General features: G+C 37.2%; 1 protein-coding gene across 50 annotated transcripts in view; it reads right to left on the reverse strand.

Moving 5' to 3' along the window:
* RIMS2 (regulating synaptic membrane exocytosis 2) overlaps window positions 1–22,760 on the reverse strand; it is a 547,885-nt gene that overhangs the window by 204,518 nt on the left and 320,607 nt on the right. For all 50 annotated transcript variants that reach the window (XM_055125211.1, XM_055125201.1, XM_055125204.1 and 47 more), the window contains 2 exons: window positions 12,231–12,300; window positions 10,010–10,126 (listed from right to left, as the gene is read on the reverse strand). In XM_055125211.1, the coding sequence (XP_054981186.1) occupies window positions 10,010–10,126; window positions 12,231–12,300 (187 nt within the window). The remainder of the gene's footprint in view (window positions 1–10,009; window positions 10,127–12,230; window positions 12,301–22,760) is intronic.

Below are 22,760 nucleotides of genomic sequence, written 5' to 3' on the forward strand. Positions count from 1 at the left end.
TTGTTAATATAAAGCTTGCTTCTTCCTCCAGATGTCCATTGTAATATGGCAGTGCTAAGGTTAGTGTTAGAAAATAAAGGAAAACAAAATATCACAAATCAAGATTCAGATAAATTATATTTCAAAATAAAATCATATCAATGATTATTCAAACAGCTTTAGCAAATTCTTGTAAAATGTTATACGATACAAAGCTTTCTTTTTTTTGAGAGGTGATGAAAGAAAACGATAAAGTAATAAAAAAGCTTAAGAAGAACATATTAAATGAACGTATTTCTAATACTCATACTTTGATTTCATAAGGCAATTACTCTCTATTAATTGAAAATTATAGCATTTTCAAAATTCTGTTTAGCAAGATATAAAATGATTAAAGTTATTAATTATTGATTCTAATTAATGATTTATTGGCTATTCTCCATTTTTCCACTTACCTTGTTTATCAGATTTAATAATACATGCTCCTGGCTCTAATCCATTCTGACCTAATAACTCTCACTAGCCCACAACAGCACTGACCTTTCCACCTATCTAATAGCTGATTCTCTTTACACTACTTTAAAATTTTCAATTTTTTTAAACCTTGAGTATTCAAACTCTTAATTTGAACAGATGATCATAATATGTATCAGTGACAATGGAAACCAATGTTGAACTAGTTCAACTTCTACATTTATCAATACAAATTACATAGTTACATCTTCACTTGTCTTTTTATTCTGCACCAAAGGAAGAATTTCTGGTACCTGCAATCCTGATTTCCCCATAAACCTGTTCCATTTATTACTGTCTCAGACAGTAACAGAATTACTTAACTGCATTTAATTCAAAAAATAAAATCTTAATAAAATTTGTCTTCCTCCAAGCCACAGTATCTGACTTCACTGTGTCTGAAAATATCTTAAAAGACATCAACAATTTTTACCACACTTCTCATTACCAGTCCCATACTTCTCATCCACGAATATAAGCTCACTGTAAAATGTCTGCCTCTGCCAATCTCCGGAATTAGCCTGTGATTGCTCTTAGGAACATGCTCAAACCATCCTTTGATCTTGACTTCTGCTTCACCAGAATACACTTAAGCTTGGGATTAAACGTTAGACTATCAACCTTGATTTCTCCATACTCCTATCTCAGTTTTCAGCATTAAAGATGGCATTTACTTAGCATTCTTGTGCTAAGATAAACTTTGACTACTTTATCCCATTAAAAATCCAAATTTGGGGGACGATGAGAACCTACCCTTTACGGTAGGTTCTTGTAGTCTCACATAGAAAGAAACTGAGGTTGTACTTGACCAACTACAGAGTGAGCAGGAGGGTTGGTCTAAATTTATGACTTTTCTTTGGAGTCGGTAGGGCACAGAATACCCCCAAGTTGTGTTCAGGGATAGGGACCCTCTTGGGGACTCAGGCTGAAGGTTCAACACCAGTTCCTAAGGACGGGGTGCTGCTATGGCCCTGTTTTGGGGGATCATCCTAATTATGCTCAGAGGATGTCTAGGGATTGAACTGGGGTTGGCTGCATGCACTGTGCCTTAACTCCTATATATCCAATATTATCTCTTCAACCTCTAAATTCAGGGCTTCCTTAACACAACCAAGTTCTTAACATTTGGCGTCCAGCCTCTCTGAACATTTCCTTCGTATCCAGCTCATTGACTAGATTCTCTTTCTCTTGTATTCATTAGAGACAGAGCTTTCCCAAGATACACTCTTCAATGTTCTTACACTTCAGTATGTTTCACTTGGATTGTTTTAAATATTTATTTGCTCATTTTATATCAATTCTTATTTTAATTTAAGCTTCATTGAACATTTCCAGCCACTTCCTGTTCTCTCCTGTTCTTTCCAGATGCCTTGAGTGTTAGGTCGACACACTTAGGAAAATACATCTTAATTAGGAGGGCAAAACATTAGTCTATTTGGATATCTTGTCCTAGGTTTTGAAGAGAGGGTTCTAGAGCAGTGGCTTTTCAAACTATAATTTTGAGAGACCACAGTTTTGTCATAAAGGGCACATTAAATAAACCAATAGTTGAGAATCCAATAAAACTTTAACATGTACAGTTAAAGATGAGGCAGAGAGCCCCAACTGACCTACTTGGCTTCATTCTTTTCTCTAAGAGCAGTCCTGAGACAGCAATAGTTGGACATCTGGACAAGAACTGTTGACAGTAGGTAAAGGAATATACATGATAACCTTTCAGTATCTGTATTGCAAACCATATGCCCAAAATGAGAAGGGGGGAGGAAGGAAGAGAGAGAGAGGGGGGGGGGGAGGGAGAGGGAGAGAGAGAGGGAGAGGGAGAGGGATGGAGAAAGAGCAAAAACCTGTGTGTGTATGTGTGTGTGTGTGTGTGTGTGCGTGAGTGAGAGAGAGAGAGAGAGAGAGAGAGAGAGAGAGAGAGGAGAGGTGCTTGGCATAGAGGCAGGTTGGGATGGGGGTGTATGTGGGGGGTGGGAAACTGAGACATTGTTGCTGGGAAATTACACCGGTGAAAGGATGGGTGTTGGCACATCGTATAACTGAAACCCAGTAATGAATAGCTTTGTATTGCTCTATCTCACACTGAGTCAATAAAAATAAATTAATTAAAAAATATTTTTTTAAAAAAGAAGCAGTCCTGAGAGAGCTCTGCAGATCCTCTGTCTCCAACAGTCATTAGAATTTCAATTGAGCTCTTGTATATAAATATTTGGGACCAGAGAGATCTGTCCAAAGGCTGAAGCAGAGCCTTGGAGGCCTGAGGCCCTGCAATTGCCAGCACTGCACAGTGTCCTGGTGGTCCCCAGACCCACTTCCCTGGTCCGTGTACCATATTCTCAGGTCTGCACAGCCAGACTGTCAGAGAGGGGCCTTGAACTCTGCAGCAGCTTTGAGTAGGCACATCCACATTTCTAATATTTTCAGTATAATATCCCCTTGAGGCCTGATATAATACTTCAGCTATTACTCTTGTGATGACAACTTAATTAATTTTTTTTACTCGTTCTTTTTGATGGTCTCCCTAGAAGTGTTCAGGTTGCCCAAAGGTTCTTCCCAGCAATTCTCATCTAACAGGTTAGCGGTTGAATGTAAGGGCCCAAGGGTGCAGTGCTGCTTGGTTTACTTGGACCACCCTGGTGGTGCTTGGGGGTGGGGATGGGGCTCCAAAACTGCAGCTGGCTTTGTTGGGGGACCATGTGATGTTCAGGATTAGTCTGGGGTCTAAGGCATGCAAGGAGAGTGTCTTAATCCCTATGCTATCTCTCTGCATTTCCCTTGCTCTCACACTCCGTTCACTTACAAGCCAGATCTGTCCCTGCTTTCCCTTTTGTCCTCCCTCTACATTAAAGCAGACTCATCTCATCAATAAAAATAGTGGTGATCAGCTGCCACTGTGGGCAGTCAGTCCACAGGTATTAAAATAAACTTCCCTGAAGTTTCCCTTCCTTCAGACCCCAACTCCCCTGATCCAATCTATCCTCCAAACTTCTTGTGAAATGTATTTGCAAATTATAGCTCAGATTATGGAGGTACGTTGCTCAAAATCCTTCAGTGGAGTCCAATATTTACCAAAATTACAGAGAGTGAAGAGCTAGTACAAGACTTAAGATGCAGGTCTTGCACACCGCTGATCCCAGTTCAATCTCTGCTACCTGGTCCCCTACCAGTGCTAGGTGCAGCCCCGGAATCCACTCCTCCACTGCCCCATCCCCACTCCAAGCACCAGAGGATGGCAGCACCACATCCACTGGCCCTGGCACTGAACTTCTACATAGTTGCTCAAAAATCACCAACATGACCCCAAACTTCCTGAGCACAACACCCCTCCCATACACACATACCAGTAAAATAAAAGGACATAGTCCTTAAAATGTGCAAAGTAATTCTAATCTACTTTGTCTCCATCGCCTCTTTTCTATTTTTTTTTTTTTGCTTTTTTTTGGGTCACACCCGATGATGCACAGGGGTCACTCCTGGCTCTGCACTCAGGAATTACCCCTGGCGGTGCTCAGGGGACCATATGGGATGCTGGGAATCGAACCCGGGTCGGCCGTGTGCAAGGCAAACGCCCTACCCGCTGTGCTATCGCTCCAGCCCCTCCATCGCCTCTTTTCTCACCTCCCATATATCACAATGTTTTATCTAAGTAGATTAGGCTAAGACTCAACTAAATATGTCCTGGACTTCCCTGACTTGAAGTGTTAGCTCACATTCATCACTCGCCAGAATTGCCCACATCCCTTCATTTCCACTTCATTGTTTTTCAAATTTCTATTGAGACCAAATTCTTTTGGAAGCTTTCCCAACATACTCAAGCAAGGAATTTTTTCTCTGATATGTCATAGCAATATCATGCTCTGACTCACTGTCTCTAAGCTTTTAATTAGCTGGTATACTGTATAGTTAATTGGTATATTATATAAGTATTTTGTATAATTAGTTGTATCATCTATATATCTAGACTGGGATAATTCTGTGTGACCATACCAGGTGGTGCTTGGGGGCTACTCCTGGCTCTGTGCAGGGAAGGGGGCATTGTTCCTGGTGGTGTGTGGGGCTGAATTAGAGTCAGCTACAGGCAAGAGAAGCACTTTCTTTGCTGACCTATATCTCTGGCTAATAATTCTGTTTTTAGTCTTTGTACATAATAGCTGGCTGTCTCAATAAACACACTTTAGACTGAATTAAAGAGTAAAACCAGTTATACTATTTCCAGCACTAACCTAGTCATCACAGAGCAATGGTTCACACATAATCATAGAAGCATTTTAGAAATGGAAATTTAAGACTATTCACCATAAGGAAATAAGAAATACAAATACCAAAAAGGCATTCCTAACTTACAAATAGTAGAAATAATGCCCAGTGTCTTGTGTTAAAAAGGAATATTCTCTGAAAATTGTATAAGAGTAACTAACATATATATGTATATGTCAACTTTTAATTTTTGTTCAAGAGTTTTATACCTCATTTTGTCTGGACAAAACACCAAGCCAGAAAACCCATCCATCACTACTTCATTTCCCATCAGGATGACAAATCGTAGGTGCTGACTTCAACAGCCCAGGAATGCCTACAATAAATATCCTATGGGTGTTAAATGGTGGATCCAGTTTAAATCTTTGTGGATGATGGCTGACCCACTCAACAAATTATGATTTTAAAAAGTTCAAGCTGGGTGTGGTTTTGTAAGAGTTTCAAAGGAAAGCAGCATTTGAATAAGTGCATTCAGTAAATGGCCCTCCTCAAAGTCAATCTGGTGAGGGTATGAGAGAACAGAGAGAACAGAGAAGAAGAAGCAATTTGCGCCTTTGTCTAGCTTTGAGCAGGCCATCTTAAGCCATCTTAGGTTCTGACCCTGAAATAGGGATTTATACAGGTTCTCCTGATTCTCAGGCCTTTTAACATGAACTACAATACAACATTTCTCCAGGGAGCAAATCATCAATGATTTCAGCCTCCGCTGTCATTTGAGACAACCTTTTATCATTAACATCTCACTTACACATCTATGTACATATCTCTCTGCCCACCTATCTATTCTACTTTTTATTTCTCTAGAGAAACTAACTGCATACTTTTGAACAGCTATGTTTTGCTTTTTAACTTAATATGGTCATATTTCTTTTTGAGGAACTATTGAAAAGTTAATCTGGAGATTCTCTTTAAAATATTCTTCTGCAGAAGACGGGAATGCTGGTGGAGGAAAGTTGATACTGGTGGTGAGATTAGAGTTGAAATATTATGTGCCTAAAACTCAACTATCAATATCTTTGTAAATCATGGTTCTTTAATTAAATTTAAAAATGTGAAAAATATTCTACTGTAGGAGAGTTCAAAGTGTTAGAGCCCATGCTTTACATGCAGGAGCCTAGGTTCAATGAGTTGGAGGGACCCCAGGCACCATGGGTTATGACTACCCAAAATAAAAAATTCTATGTATATGAATGTTATATGAAAATGAACCACACAACTTAAGCAAGTCTCTTCAGATCTACTCAAGATTCAGAAGTAAACCCGAGGTCTTCTGATGGATTCACATGGTACAACTTCAAAACATCTTATTTACACTTTCCCATTAAACCATGTCTACTGTTCTTCTAAAGTGAACAAATGTTTAAATATCTAAGCAATAAATACTGTATTGAATATGCACAATAAACAAAGTTAAATTATGCTTAAAATTACATATAATCCAATAGGAAAGTTTAAAGGAACTGATCAAGCAAATATTTGCTGTATAAGGGAATAAAAAAAACCAAAAAAATTACTAGATTATTGAGGAAAAAAAAGCTACAGATACTAGAGATATAATAAAAACATTATTCTGTTTACTATACTAGATACTTGGCACACTTTAATTATTCTTTAAAAAAAAACCCTGAGATCAAGGACTACCGCATGCAAGGTGTACAACTCTACCACTGAACCACATTCCTGGCTTATATTTTAATTCTTATACAGTAATAAAACCTTTAGATATGGAACAAGGTTGTATTTATGCTGAATTATCCTTATATTATATTAAGTCACTGTGAATATGCTCTCTTAGGTGCCACCAGGCACACAAAAGGAGACTATAAAAAGGATTGATAAAATATTTTATCCTTAAGTAACCTATAGATTTTTAAAGCCATGTATCAAAAATTTTAATTTACTATAAAGCTTTCTGTTCTGTCCTTTACTATTATTAATGCTTTCTATTTTATATTTCTAAAAGGAATATGGGACACTTTCCTGAAATGTAAAATACAAAATATTGCTTTGTTTTGATAAAGTAAATTCTCTACCTTTCACATTACTTTCTCTGTATTTTAAAACTTTAAACGTTATTTCCTTCATAGATAGCTGCAAGGGCAATACGGTTATGAGTATATTTGACACTTTCTGGTAGTTGGCTGTCTGGAAAACAGCAGAGAAATTACATAAGTGTGTGAAATATTCCAGACATCCATGTAATAGGGCAATTTTATTTTTAGAATATAAGGGTATCAATTGGATGTATAGAAGGGAAAAAATGGATAGTAATTTATTTTCTGCCAGAGTTAAATATATTTTATTAATGTTATGCTAAATGCATACTAAAATCTATGGAATTAAATGTAGAAACTGCATTTGAGCTCCAGAAAAGACATAAAGGTGTGTAGTGCAGAATATTTTATGATAGACATATTATATAATGTTTATGCTTATTTAATAATAACCTCATTTAAACAAGCAATCTCCTCACCAATTTATACTAAATTGGTATAAAGCCACCCAGTTTGCCCTGGGAAAATTATGTTCAGCTATAGCAGCTATCATAATTAAGTAAAAAAACAATGATACAAAGAGTAGCAGAGATGAGATAAAGAAAAAGATATCTATTATGATTCATCATTTTAGCTAATATCCCTGCATCTAAGCTTCTGAATTATTTAAAGAATCTATTTTTTCTCAAAAATAGGACAGGGTTTTAACTAATGATAATAGTGATATGTGACAGAAATAAAAGCCTTATAAGTTAATGTTAAATGGCATTACTTCTCAGTCAACATAGTCAATGATAAAAATTTTCTTCATGCACAACTTGCTAACATGTCCTCATATCCTTCCTTTGTTGTACCTGGTGTTTCTGATGTAAATGTGTTTTCTTCTGTATTTTTGCTCTTGTTCTTGCCTGAATTAATATGCCTATTTTATAAGGTCTAATTCATGTCATACATATTCTCCAAAGCTCTTTAAAAACCACCAGAATTTATGAATTTCTCCCTTTTTTCTGCTTAATAAGCACATTAAAATACAAATTATTTATAAGCCAAAGCCCCTTTCAAAAGATTATGAGAAATATACAATTTGAGTAGAAGCTATGAAGTAGCAGGCACTGTGTCCTTTAGTCTACCCAACAATGCAATATTGGTACTAATATCCAAATTTTTTATCAATATCAAGGATATTAATTCCTCCAAAGCTTTACAGCTAGGAAGTCTAATTCTTAGTTACAAGTCCAATTAAAAATATTATAGGCATTAAATAAAATACTATTTCAGTTCAGTATGTCATTTCTATTGACAAGAAAGGGCAATAAATATTTAAAATAACTAAAATTTATTTATTATCACAAGAAAATTTCTCATTTTGTTTTTTTATTAAAGCTTCTCCTGAAATTTTAGTTAAGGGGACTAGACTATTCTTTCCTTTAAAATAAAAGTACAATAATAAAAGAAGTTAAAGTCATGTTTAATTCAGTGATATTATACTTTCGAATTTGGAGGAAACCTCCTAAGCGATGCTCCAGGCATCTGGAGATACTTGGTCCACTGGGCCAGATGGTTCCATCCTCAGCTGTCACTGCATCTGTGGGCCAGCAGTGATGATGCTGGAGGCCTCTGGGCTATCCCCAGCAGAGCTTGGTAGCTCAGGAGGTGCCAGGGATAGACCTCCGAGCTTCATATACAAGTTCTATATTCTAGATTCTTGCCCCTCATCATTTTTAGTTTCTCATGTGAATAAAAGATGATTTTAATTTGGATAACAAAACAATAACATTTTAAAAATTATTTTATAATTCTACTTAGTGAAATTCTATTTTATTTATTTCAAAGGGATTTAAAACAGCATACAATAAAGAGCATTTGTGGTCTGGTAATCCACAACACTACGAAAGATTGCTACATAGATCAATTTCTCCCTAAAGTTCTAAGTATAATTACCTGAACATTATTGTAAAGCTAAAAAAGAATCACAGTTCTAAAATAATAAAACTAATGTGACATTTAAAACAGTGACTGTATTAACTGGAATTAAATGGTGACTGTAATACCAAGGATTAGTCATCAATAATTTAATAATAAATTTTGAAACCTTGGGTCCTTTGCCTTAAATTTTAATAAAAATATCATGTGTTTGATATAATAGAGACTTTTGGTTTGTTTGTATAACTCAAAACATTAATTTTATTTTAGTTTCCATAAGATTTAGAACATTCTGTCTTGAGAAAAAATATTTGGATCATTTTTCATTAAAAAAAAATTTTTCCCAAATATGAAGGAATGAAGTAATTCTGAACTTCCCTCTAGTCTTTATAAATTTTAATGAATGGGGAAATTTTAGTGAAATGCAAAATTTCTAATGAATATCAAACATCAAAATTCTTTCAACTTACACAAATACCCATTCACTTAATTTGAATTTGTTCAATTTCCAATGATGCCAACATAATTTTCTTTATTATTGTATTTGAAAAACATAAATTTCAAATAACAGCAGATCTATAATCACCTCTCAAGATACAAATAACAATGATAACAAAAAATTAAAAATAAATGAAATAGATTGACAATAACTAAATATTAACACAAATGTTAATATAATAACTTCCTAATTCCTTCTTAGCTATCAGATACAAATACCAATATTTGTTTCATACTTTTAAATATTAAGGCATTCCTACATCTTTTGTAAAGAAGACTAAAACACAGTTAAGATTATGAGTTAAGAATAATCCTACATCTGGAAAGACAATTAAAAGTGTATTTTTTCCTAAATAGAAAGCATAAATAAGGACTTCTGAGTTCATTATCATTTTGTTACTCTCTAAAGAATAAATTACACTTTCTTTCCTAATCTCTAATTCAATCGATAGTTTTGAGGAACTATTTTAACATTTTCATTATATATATATATGTATATATTTACACAGAATATTTATAGCATATAAAGTAATGAACCATTTTGTTTTCACTTGTTTTCATTTGTTGTTATCAGATCACCTGTAATGTAGATTCACTAATTTACTTGGTTCAATTTAATAAAGGGCTAAAATTACAAAAGAAAGATGATTTTCTTATCCAGGAAAAGGTTGCTTTTATTTTATTCTTTTTTCAAATTAGGTAGTAAAGTAGACAAACTTTAAAGCTTTGACTTTAAAGCTTTAAAAACAAAGATAAGAAATACCCAGTTCAGAATGAACACATTTTAGGATAACACCTTCCTGAAGGCAGCAGTTATAAGTCTAATACTATTTAACCACGTTTACCTGTCTCTGTCTGGAGAATAATGGTCATCTGCCACACGATGCCTGTCCATTCGGCTAATTGTATTGTAATGTCCAGTAGTTGAGCGCGTCCCTCGAAGCCCCTGTTCCGCATTCCGACTGAAAGAGCAAAATACATAAAATATTTTAACACACCATAATCATACACAACAGTAAGAAATGAATCTTATTAATATAGAAGAAAAAACAAAAACCATTCTGTAATGTGAAGTGTAAGCTTTTTGTTTTGCGTTAAATAAGTACACCTCTGGCTACTGTGTAAGATGGACACTGGCAATGAAAGCTGGAGACAGGAGGTGCAGCAGAGATCAAACAAGTAGGATCAATGGGGACAGACAAAGGATTGTCTGAACCACTAACAGACGAATCCCAGTAACGGACGAAGTACTGCAGTGGTGATCACCAATGATACAGAAAGAAAGAAAATAGATTGATGTCATGGAAAGAGTTCAACATGTTGCTCATGGAAAATACATCGGTGGATTTTCTCTTGAAGATGATAATTACCATTTACTTTTACAAATCTACTTTCAAGTCTTTATAACTTTTTTATTTAGTTTTGGTTTTGGGGCCATACATAGAGGTGTTTAGGGCTTACTCCTAACTCTGCCCTCCAGGATCAATCCTGGCCATGCTCAGGGAACCATAGCATGGTTGGGGATCAAACTTGCCTTGCATGTTGGCTGTATGAAGGCAAGTTCTCTTCCCACAGTATTATTTCTCTAGCTCCATAACTTTTTTGCATTACTTGGGTCATTCTTAATTACTTACTTATACAGTTCTTTTTTGTATGTCAGGATAAGCCTTTTCTACGTGGACTACTATTGAGAATTTTCTATTATGCTCAGCTGTCGGAGAGATTAGAATGCAGCCCAAAACCTGTTCTATTTCCTTTCATCATACTCAAAATTCTTTCCTAAGTAAAAGTCAAGCATTATTCGCCATTTATTTATTTATTATAATAAGAACCATTTAAATGTTTTCTTTGTAGTTATAAATCTTATCCTTCTATTGATAAGTCTACAACATTCTATTGATAAGTCTACAACACTGGGGAGCTGGGCCACACTCTGACAATCATGAGGTTCTCCAGGGATATTCCTAGCTCTCTGCACAGGAGATGCTTGGTGGAACCACTACAGTGCTGGGGACTAAAAGGGGGCCAGCCACATGCATAGCAAGTTCTTAACACTGTACTTTCTCTCCAGCCCAAGTCTACCACATTAAAGCAAAATACTTTACAAAAGTCTTTAAATAATTTTGTTCTCATTATTGAACTTGGTGAATTCAATCTTCAGATATTTTAAACTCTAAATTTATTAGTTTCTTTCTAATTAGTCCAATTATCTCAATAAAATACATGCTATTTTAGTGCTGAATAACCTTATAAATTAAATCTGTAAATATGATAACTCTCAAGCTTTAGTAAATGGTCCAATCTACATCTGAAAATGTGGCTTATACAGATATTTCTTCTTAGCAAACATTTTCATATCTCTCATCCCATTAAGTTCAACCACTTTACTAGTGGTTTAGTACTTATCTGGATTAAAGTAGGCATTTTTCTACTAGACATAAGAATTAAAGTTGCAGATTTTTTGGAACCATTTTTCCATGACACATGCATTCTTTATATACTTTGCATGACTAGATCTAATTTAAAGTTCCATCAATGTTTACCTTTTCCTAATTATTTTTTTGGGGGAATGTGGGGGGCTATACCCAGTGGTGCTCAGGGCTTATTCCTAGCTCTGTGCTTATGTATTATTCCTGGGGAAGCATATCAGGTACAAAGGGTCAAACTCAGGTTGGTTGCATGTATGGCAAGCACCTTAACCACTATACTATCTTGGGCCCCTTTCTTTTCCTTCTTCCTGAATGATTGATACCTAAATCATTTATGAGTATACTGAGTGTGTTCTAACCAGATGTACCAAATAATGTGACGTGATCTAAAACCATATCTTCCTTATGATTTTGAACTCTTTACAAAAAACAATATACAGATTATCAAAAGTTACAAAGTTGCTTAACTTTCATGTTTTTTAATATTAAGATTGAGATTACTGATTAATAAATAATCTTTGATTTTCCTTAAACAGTATTCCCCACAATAATTATTATATTTTGAGATTAATAGTGATACTTTGTGATGAATAGGCTATAGGACTGTCATGCCGCTAGAATATGTGGGCTTCCTTACCTTTGTGGAGGAGGGACGCTGGGGGACCACGATCTAGTCCTTCCTGATACATCAACTCGATGAGGGGACCCTGTAGGTGGACAATGATTTCATGACATTACTTGTTCAGGCACTGAAAATGTCGAGCATTGAAGACCTTGACCACTGTGTCAATGATCTTAATGTGGAAAAACTGACATTATAATTATCTATTCACTAAGTCCTTTTGTACCACATACTCTAATACAAACATAATGGTAAGGTTGGAGGTCTTTCCATGTCTTAAGTCGAAGCATAACGAATAAAGTGTAACCGTCACTGTCATTGTCACTGTCATCCCATTGCTCATCGATTTGTTCGAGTGGGTACCAGTAACATCTCCATAATGAGACTTGTTACTGTTTTTGGCATATCAAATATGCCACGGGTAGCTTGCCAGTATCTGCTGTGGGGGCGAGATACGCTCGGTAGCTCGCCAGGCTCTCCGAGCTACTGAGCGTATCTCGCCAGGCTCTCTGAGAGGGACAGAGGAATCGAACCCAGGTCGGCTGCGTGCAAGGCAAATGCCCCACCACTGTGCTATCACTCCAGCCATCAAAACTAAATAATATTTTATAAATACTTAAAGTAAAAATGAATGACAAGCACTCAAATACTGTGGAACTACTCTGTCCACGACACTGTACAGGGCAGAGTAAAAGTTTTATATAGTCCATAGAAGTTTTAATAAAAGACAAGGTTATTCTAAAAGTATTTTCATCTCTTTGCTGACCTAGAAGAACTTCAAATACTTATCAACAATTATAAAAAATGCACAATTACCAAGTTCACAACTTTCTAAAAGACTATTAACACTTTTTTAAGAAACAAAAGATATTGAAAAGCACTTTGATACCACTGGAGTACCTATGTAAACCGGTTTACCTTATAATGCTGATAAAGATGAGATACAACAGAAGCCTGACAGTGAATACAGGGCGAACTGGTAGATTAAAAAAAGCACAGGCTACCAATCAAGCTGCTTACCAGCCATGATCCCAGAGACTCAGAAACAAATCTCGGAACCCAGAAGCTTTTGGCAGAAATGTGTCCGGAACTCACAGTAGATTACCAGCATTGGGCCACCTCAGGTGGGAAAAGGTGGCATCCCTTCGCCTATTCCCCCTGGCAGTTTGGTGGCCGCCATCTTCCAGCAGCAATGGACAGTCAGGTTATGGGCCAGCAATGAGAAGACATGTGGAGCCTCACTGGATGGGGGTGGAGACATCCCTTTCCTTCCCCATCCCAACGAGACCCTGAGTGGACACCCACAAACGCCCCTCTGGCTACCAATCAAGCTGCTTAATGGCCATGATCCCAGAGACTCAAAAACAAATCTCAGAACCTAGTGACTTTTGGTAAAAATCCCTTCAGATTTAATTATTAAAATTTCAGAATTCCAAAATTGCACAGCCACTACCACAGCCATGCGACATCATTTGCTTTTCACAATCAGCAATAGAAAACAAATTGTCTAATGTTGCCTTTTTGGCAGATCTGAGTGTTGGGGTAAAATCCCAAATAATAATGGTGGATCTGGTGTTGAAATACTGAATGGAATAAAAGTAGAGAGAGAGTAATGTGGAAATCATCTGCCACACAGGTAGGGGGGAGGGTGTGGAACGGGGGATATACTGGGGTTTTTGGTGGTGGAAGTGTGCACTAGTGAAGGGATGGGTGTTTCATCATTGTATGACCGAGATTTAAACCCGAAAGTGTTGTAACTGCTCTCATGGTGATTCAATAAATAAATTTATATTTAAAAAAAAGAAAAGAAAAAAGCACAATGACTGACATGTCTACAGTGGTTATTACAAGTGATAAAATTCATATAAGTTCTAGGAAGTAAGTGACTGACAAGGAGAAAATGAGGGAGAGATTCTAACGTGTCAGAAATAATGTGGGAACAGTGAGGGTCAGTGTGGGGAGGGATGCAGGTGAGACAAGCTTGTCTTGAGTTTCTATATATCTAAAGCATCATTTAACATGGAACAAGTTTGAACCTTTTCTGAGCAGGATCTGTTATCACCCAACCATATCTTCTTTGCTACCTCCGTGAGTCATTTAATGGAATGCTTTAACACTTGTTTCAGAAATAGCTCTGAAAACGCAGTGGCTCACATGAGGCTTTTCCACAGAGCTTTAACATTTTATAGCACTGTCTTAATTTAGGCTCCCTAGAAACAGAGCAAGAGACAAGATTTGGGTGCACACAAATAACTAAAGAGCTGTCTCACAAAAAAAGAATAAAAGTAGAGTAAGACCAGGGCAGAAATTAAGCGCAGAAGTGGCCCGAGAGAGCACTCTCTGGAGCCTGGAATGGGAATTGCCCCAGAATTGCTCCTTTCTGAGGCAAGGGGTCTGGACTTTTGCACTTGGGGGAAGGTCAGTGGCTAACAACTGGCTAAAGGAAATCTAGTGTCAAGTGATATCCATCTGTTCAGAGTAAAGAAGGTGCCTGGAATACAGAGGACGCACCAATGGCCTCCAGTCCCACCACCAGCAACCAAGTAATTCTGAGCTGCAGAAGTTGATGTGTACTAAAAGCAGAGTGGGCGCTGCACGCCGACGAACACAGGGCCCTGAGCTCTGGTCCTTCATCCCCAGTGGCTCACAAATTCTTAGAAGTTGTTTGCCAGGGCTTTTCCTGTGTCTGGGAATATTTTCCTTGACCCCATAATTTTATAGACGCATTCTACTTTCCTTACATTCAGATGCTCTTCCATTTACTCTTAGAACCCAACGTTTAAATTTTTTTATTGCTTCAATTTTAGTGTGACTTTTAAATTTTGCTTACATTTTTCCAAACCACAAAGTCAACAACACTGAAATTAAGAAACCCATAATTTGGGGCTGGAGCTATAGCACAGCAGGTAGGGCGTTTGCCTTGCATGAGGTTGACATGGGTTCGATTCCCAGCATGGTCCCCTGAGCACCGCTAGGGGTAATTCCTGAGTGCAGAGCCAGGAGTAATCCCTGTGTATCGCCCGGTGTGACCCAAAAAGCAAAAAAAAAAAAAAAGAAAGAAAGAAAAAAGAAACCCATACTTTAACAACTGAACTTAGACAAGTGGGTGGGGGGTGACGGGGGATAAGAAAGGGAACCTGTACAGATGAGGAAAGTTGACACTGGTGGTGGGATCATTGCTACAATATTGTATGTCTAAAATTCAAGTATGAATAACTTTGAAAATCACGATGCTTTGGTTTTTATATAAGTGTTCTGATTACAAAACATTGTGTGCATTTGGATGGCCTTAGTGGTTTGTCCTAAAGCCCAGTTGCTTTTAGTACAAGATTTCATGAAACACACTTTTGTTTTTAACTCTTTCAGGAACAGAGACATCATGGAATAGAAACATCTGTTAAAAAACAAACAGATAAAAATAAAACACAACCAGATAATGCATTCTTTTACTTTTGAGGGACCCAAAACAAAGAAACTGACCCTAAGCGTCTAATCTCAGGGCTGGGATGTAAAACAAGAACTTCTAAAGCAATGTCATTGTGTTTCAATGCTATATTCTGTTTTCATGATGTAAGTAATAATCAGTGAAGACAACGCAGACAGCAGTGCACAGTTCAAAGTGAAGGTCACAGAGACTGCAGCGAGATCCCTCACTGGATCTTACAGAACAGCACTGTGCCGCAGACCTTGCTGGTCTGATGGAAATAGCTCTATCAGCATCTCTGGTAGGGGAGATTTGAGACACACCTGAATTCTGAGAACTTGAAATCTGCCTGCTACAATTAAGGCATTTAATTATTGATTTGAAATCAATTTAAAATAATTTAATATAAAATTTAAAATAAAATAGCTACATATAGCTAGGGACTCAATCAGAAAATGAGTGGTAAAGGCAACAGACTCAGCAGAATCAATGCATTTAATAAATATTTGGAAATGTTTATGGTGTACTGTATATGTATTGCAATTAAAAAAGGCAAAATCCTTGTTCTCATGGAGCTGAAATTCTAGCCGAAGAATTACAAAAAAAATAAAACCCAATCAATGTTTATATGATATGTTTGGAGGTAACCTGGAGCTATGTAGTAAATGTAACTGTGTAAGATCAAAATTCCAGAAGCCATAATAGGTGGGCACTTTCCAATTTCATATATGATAATCAGGACTGCTAAGACTGGTCAAGAAAATGACATTTCAGAAAGACTATAAGGAGATGCTTTGCCAAATGAAACATGTTTAGAGCCAAGATTAAGTGCAAAGAGGCCAAGGTAGGGAGCTGTCATGTCCATAGAATAGCAAAGAGAACAGGAGGCCTGAAGTGGTGCAAATGATGGAAAAGAGAGGTCAGGGAGGAAAAGGGGAGATCACACAGAGCCTGGGTAAAATTGTAAAGAATTTTGGCAATTTGTGACTTTTAGCCATTAGAGGACTTTGAGCAGAAACGGACATGACCTAGCCTTTGGTTAAGTGGGATCACTTTGGTTGCTATGTTGAAAATGGACAGGACAGTAAATCAGACAAGAGATGACAATGGTCAACCTTAGGATGGTAACAAGGGAGATTATGCAGAGGTGTCAGATTCTAGACCTGTTTTGAAGGTAAAGCCAACAGGATGATTTGATGAAATATTTCAAGTTAGACATAAGAGCAACGAAAGAGAAAATAGCAAGTTATAAAACATTTAATTCTTTCATGCTGAGTGAAATGAGTCAGAAGGAGAGGAACAGACATAGAATGACTGTTACTGCACTCATTTGTGGGATATAAAAAAGCAGTATGAGACTAAAACCCAAGGACAGTAGAAACAAGAGCCAGGAAGATTACTCCACAGTTAGAAGCCTGCCTCAAGTGCTGGGGAGAGGGTAGTTGCGATAGAGAAGGGACCACTATGACAATGATGGTTGGAAGAGATTTCTCTGGATGGGAGATGTGTGCTAAAAGTGGGTAAAGGGTCAAACATGATATCCTTCAGTATCTGTATTACAAACAATAACGCCCAATAGGAGAGAGAGAGAGAGAAGTGCTTTGCATATAGGCAGAGGGGAGAAGGAGGGGGATATTGTATTGGGAACATTGGTGGTGGAAATGTAATTCGTGGAGGAATGGATGTTGGAACATTGTATGATGATACACAATCACGGAAGCTTTATAATGGTGTCTCACAGTATTTAATTAAAAATAAACAAATAACAAATGGATAGACTTGGAGAGTATTATGCTGAGTGAAATAAAACAGAAGAAGAAGGACAGATATAGAATGATTGCATTCATATGTGAGATATTAAAAAAACGCAGTATGAAACTAATATCCAAGGCCAGGGAAAATGGGCTAGGAGAATTGGTTATTGGTTAGTAAATGGTGTGGGGAATAGAGGATAGTTAAGATAGAGGAAGGTCCATTATGACAATACTAGTTGGAAATGATCACTCTGGACAAGAATTGAGTGTTGAAAGCAGGTGAAGGGATATACTTGATAGCCTTTCAGCATCTGTATCACAAACCAACACCTGAAATGAGAGAGAGAGAGAGAAAGAGAGAGAGAGAAAGAGAAAGAAAGAGAGAGAGAAAGAGAAAGAAAGAAGAGAGAAGTTCCTGCCTGCCATAGAGGCAGGCTGGGTTGGGGGTTGCTTGGATGGGTTGAAGGAAAATCGGAGACACTAGTGCTGGGAAATTACACACGTGAAGGGATGGGTGTTGAAACACTTTATGACTGAAATGCAATTATGAACAATTTTGTAATGTTCTATCTCATGGTGATTCAGTAAAAACATCAATGTCACTGTCACTATCATCCTGTTGCTCATCGATTTGCTCGAGCGGGCACCAGTAACGCCTCCATTGTGAGACTTGTTACTGTTTTTGGCATATTGAATATGCCATGGGTAGCTTGCCAGGTTCTGCCATGCAGGCAGGATACTCTCAGTAGCTTGCCGGGCTCTCGGAGAGGTGGAGGAATCAAACCCGGGTCGGCCATGTGCAAGGCGAATGCCCTACCCGCTGTGCTATTGCTCCAGCTACAATAAAAACATAAACTTAAAAAAAAAAACAGATTTTTAAAAACTTAAAAAGTAAAAAAAATTAATTCATGTGAATAAAATGGAGTTACTTTCAAACAACATGGCTTAATGGGCAAGGTCACAAATTCAGTTTTGAACAAGTTCATGTAGAAACTTCTACTTCATTTCCAGGTAGAGCTGTCAAGTGAGTAGAACAAAAAATTTTTTAAGTACAAATTAGTAGCACTGACTGGAAATTTGGTACTTTTCACACATAAATGATATGTAAAGACATGGAACTTCAAACAGAGAACACTAAGGGAATGAGTATGGAGAGAAGAAAGAGTCCAAGGACAAACTGCTTTCTGATATGAACCAGTAAAATATTTTGACTAGATATAGAAGTAAAATGAGGAATAAATACATGACTATCTCTGATTTACTCATGAAGAATGAGTTTACTGGAGAGGTTTGGACTGGTCTTCCAGTTTGGAGAGGGAAAACTGAAGTTACATACAAGGTAAAGTCTCCTGGGAAAGGCAGTAAGTAAGACTGTTGAGAATGGTTTGAAGAGCTGTTTACAAAAAGAGAATCACTGAGACCCAGAGTAAGAATACACATAGAGAGAAAAGAGGTTAAAGTTTTAAGGGGACTGGTAAGAAAAGGAGAGAAGGATTAAGACAAGAGAACTCAGCTAACCATAACATTTAAAAAAGAAATACAGAGCTTTAAGATTGTATTAATAATTAATACTGCAAAGTGCTACTCAAAAGTGATTAAAAATGAGAACTGGTTAGATAATTGGCTTAGGAAATTAGAAGATTATAGGTGACATTTAAGACCTAATTATCAATCTTTCTCTTGAGAGATAATTAAACCTTCTATCTTCCCAAAGAAGGAATAAATTCTGTATTGTTTCAATTTAGAGTAGAAAATAATACTAAAATGTTAGTGATAATTATTCAGTTTACATATATATGTAAATATAATTATTCCATTTCTTAAGGTTGTGAGGTGAGTCAAATTCAAATTTAATTATAATCATTTCTATTACTCAGGGACAAAGAATGAGGGAGAGCAAAATTCATGTTGAAATTGCTTCGGATAAACCGAAATTTCAATATCAAAGTTTCCATTTACTTTGAAGAGCAACATTAGAAATGCAAAATTCTAATGTAAAGTCAAGATTTCCTTTGACTTGAGTTCATCGGAATAAACTAAAGAGCACATGGAAAATATTATGTACGACAATAGTAAACTTTTGAGACATCTGTCTTGCAAACATGGAAAACTTAAATAAATAAAGCAGCCAATGATTCTGATTTGGGAAAGGTTTCGAGCTGTGGTCAGAGGGGCTGGGGACGGCTGGGAGAAACAGGTTGCCAAAGGGCCTGCCCTGGAGAGAGACAGAGTGCCGAAGGGCCACATTTAGTGACTTTTGTCCTTAGATCCATATACCAATTTCCAAGCCATTTAAACTTCAGAGATGTCCAGCAACACAGGCTATGTTACTGCTTTCTCTTTGGGGTGCTGGTTCTTCAACCATATCATTCAAAGTACAGTCAACATATGGAGTGGGACACACCAAGGACAAAGAAACCTAATTCTACCACTCTAGTTTCAGTATGAAATTTATGGTTCTAAGATGCTTAACAATGAGACCAAGAAGCCCTTGAAATGTTTCCTGGACACATTATAGGTGTCTAGTAAGTAGAGGTGCCATGGTCCCCCAAATGTTTAACTCTATGAATTTTAAATACTAGTTAACAAAAGTGGTCACTGTGTCTAGGGATATGAACACATTTTATATGCCTTTATTTCATTAGAAATTCCTTAACATTGTAGAGAAAAATTTCACTGATCACATCAACCAAATTGAAGACTTTTCTCTGTATTGAAGTTAATTTTTATATTTATACTGCAGTGATAGCACAGCAGACCTATCTGTGTTAAAAAGACCTATCGTTTTCCTTGCACGTGGCTGACCTGGGTTTGATTCCTCCATCCCTCTTGAAGAGCCCGGCAAGCTGTTGAGAGTATCTCACCCACACGGGAGAGCCTGGCAAGCTACCTGTGGCGTATTCCATATGCCAAAAACAGTAACAACAAGTCTCACAATGGAGAAGTTATTCGTGCTCACTTGAGCAAATTGATGAGCAATGGGATGACAGTGATACAGTGATACTCTAAAATAGGAAGATATAATAAAAATTAGAATGTTTTTCTTTTTGGGTCATACCCAGGTTTGCACAGGGGTTACTCCTGGCTCATGCCACTCAGGAATTATTCCTGGCGGTGCTCGGGGGACCATATGGGATGCTGGGAATCGAACCTGGGTCAGCCGCATGCAAGGCAAATGCCCTATCCACTGTGCTATCGCCCCATCCCCTTGAATATTTCTTAAAAGAATTAAAATGTATGTCTCTTATAGTCATGATATCATGTAATAGAGCATCTTTTACTAAAATTATGGTCCTAAGAACAGACAACACTTTATGGGGGATTTTGTGGTTTGTATTTTTTCTTTTTGGGTCACACCTGGCTTTGCACAGGGGTTACTCCTGGCTCATGCACTCAGAAATTACTCCTGGCAGTGCTCAGTGGATCATATGGGATGCTGGGAATTGAACCCGGGTCGGCCACGTGCAAAGCAAATGCCCTACCCGCTGTGCTATTGCTCCAGCCCCAAGACTATAGAAATTTAATTTTTAAAGAATTTTATTTTCTAAAATAAGGAAACACTTTCCTAATTTTTATAGTCATAAAAATAATATGGAGATGATTTCAAATTTCTAATGGTGGCTTAATAGTGACATATTATTGATTTGAGAAACACTTAATACATAATACATAGCATACAGTGGAGAAATTATCACAAAAACACATTCAATTAGAAAAAAAACAGAACATGCTAATAGTCTGTTTTCCTCAATTAACTAACAAATCATTCACTTACATATTTTTGCATAGATAAAAAAGTTGAGAAAATTTTTAGAATATTTAAAACTAATTTCAAGACATTTAAAAATAATATCAAGAAGAGTTTGAGTTGAGTTTCCTTCCCCACCCCAAGCTGAGCCCCAGCAGCTGAAGACCTCTGGAACCCAGCCACAGCCATGCTCGAGGCCACTCTCCACATGGTTTGAATGAGCCTCACGCATGAAGGAACCAGCAGAGGAACCCAGGTGTTTGGGACCCAGGGCCAAGATCTCCAAGGCTGCTCGGATTGGGACTGGGCCTCTTCCACCCAGATTCCCCTTTTTCCAGTAGCTAGGCAGTCACACCCAGAATCTGCCCCTGGCATCGGCATCATGAAATCCCATCAATGGCAACATCCAGAGACTATAAAACCAAGCTCCCGGAAGACATCTGATAGCCTAGTTCTCCCTCCTGGAGAACCTGGCAAGCTACCAAGAGTTTACTGTCCACACAGGGGAGAGCCTGGCATGCTCCCCTGGCGTATTCATATGCCAAATACAGTAAAATGATGAATCTCATTCCCCTGACCCTGAAAAGCCTCTAATGTGGCACCATTGGGAAGGATGAGTAAAGAGAGGCTGCTAAAATCTCAGGGCTAGGATGAATGGAGACATTACTGGGCCCGCTTGAGCAAATCCATGATCAACAGGATGACAGTGATACAGTGATCAAGAAGAGTATTTTCATGATATTGAAAAATAATTAATACAGGGTTAACAATTTAATTTGTTCATTTATTTCACATTACTTTGCAAAAACAAAGAAAAATGTTCCAGAGCACTAACACAAATAATCAAAGATTCTATAATGTTTTTTCTTTAAGAATATCTCTATTCTGACACAATCCCAGTGTCAGAAATATAATTCAATGATCATGTTAAACAAATATCTTTGTCATCCTAGAAACAGAAAGTGAAAGATTTGGGATATGTCCAAAAATGCCAGCAAAATTAAGAGTCTGTTGTGGCTAGATACAGAGGAAGGAGAAGTAGAATTGTTTGTGCATCTATAGAAGAAAATAATACAGACAGAAAAACAAAATGTAATGATTTCTAGAGAGCATAGAAAATATTTTTCAAAATCACTTTGTTGAAATCTAAGTCACAAGTTATAACACATGAAGGATACGGTGACAGTGCAATAAACTGCATATTGTTCACTCTTGTTGAAAACAATAATGGATAGTAGACAATCACTGAATTATTTAAAATAGAACACTGGTAGGGCCGGAGAGATAGTACAGGAGCTAAAGTGCTTACCTTGCATCCTGCTGGTGCTCATTCAAATCCCTGGCACCATAAATGTTCTCCAAGCACCACTAGGGACTACTCCTGAGCAAAGACCCAGGAGCAGCCCTGGAGACAACCCAGTGTGATTTGCAACACCCCACAACTTCCCAAGTAGCACACTGGAGCTTCCTAGCTGACCCACTCTAAGAAAAAGGGTCAAAATTTGCTATCAGTCATCGATGTAGCATAAAATTTTTCACATAAACTAGAATATATTTAGAGCATAATGACTCAGAACTATGAAGCTTGGTTAGGTAATTAACCTTCAAGAAGAGATCAA

The sequence above is a fragment of the Sorex araneus genome, chromosome 2 (genome assembly GCF_027595985.1).
Source record: "Sorex araneus isolate mSorAra2 chromosome 2, mSorAra2.pri, whole genome shotgun sequence".
Taxonomy (NCBI): domain Eukaryota; kingdom Metazoa; phylum Chordata; class Mammalia; order Eulipotyphla; family Soricidae; genus Sorex; species Sorex araneus.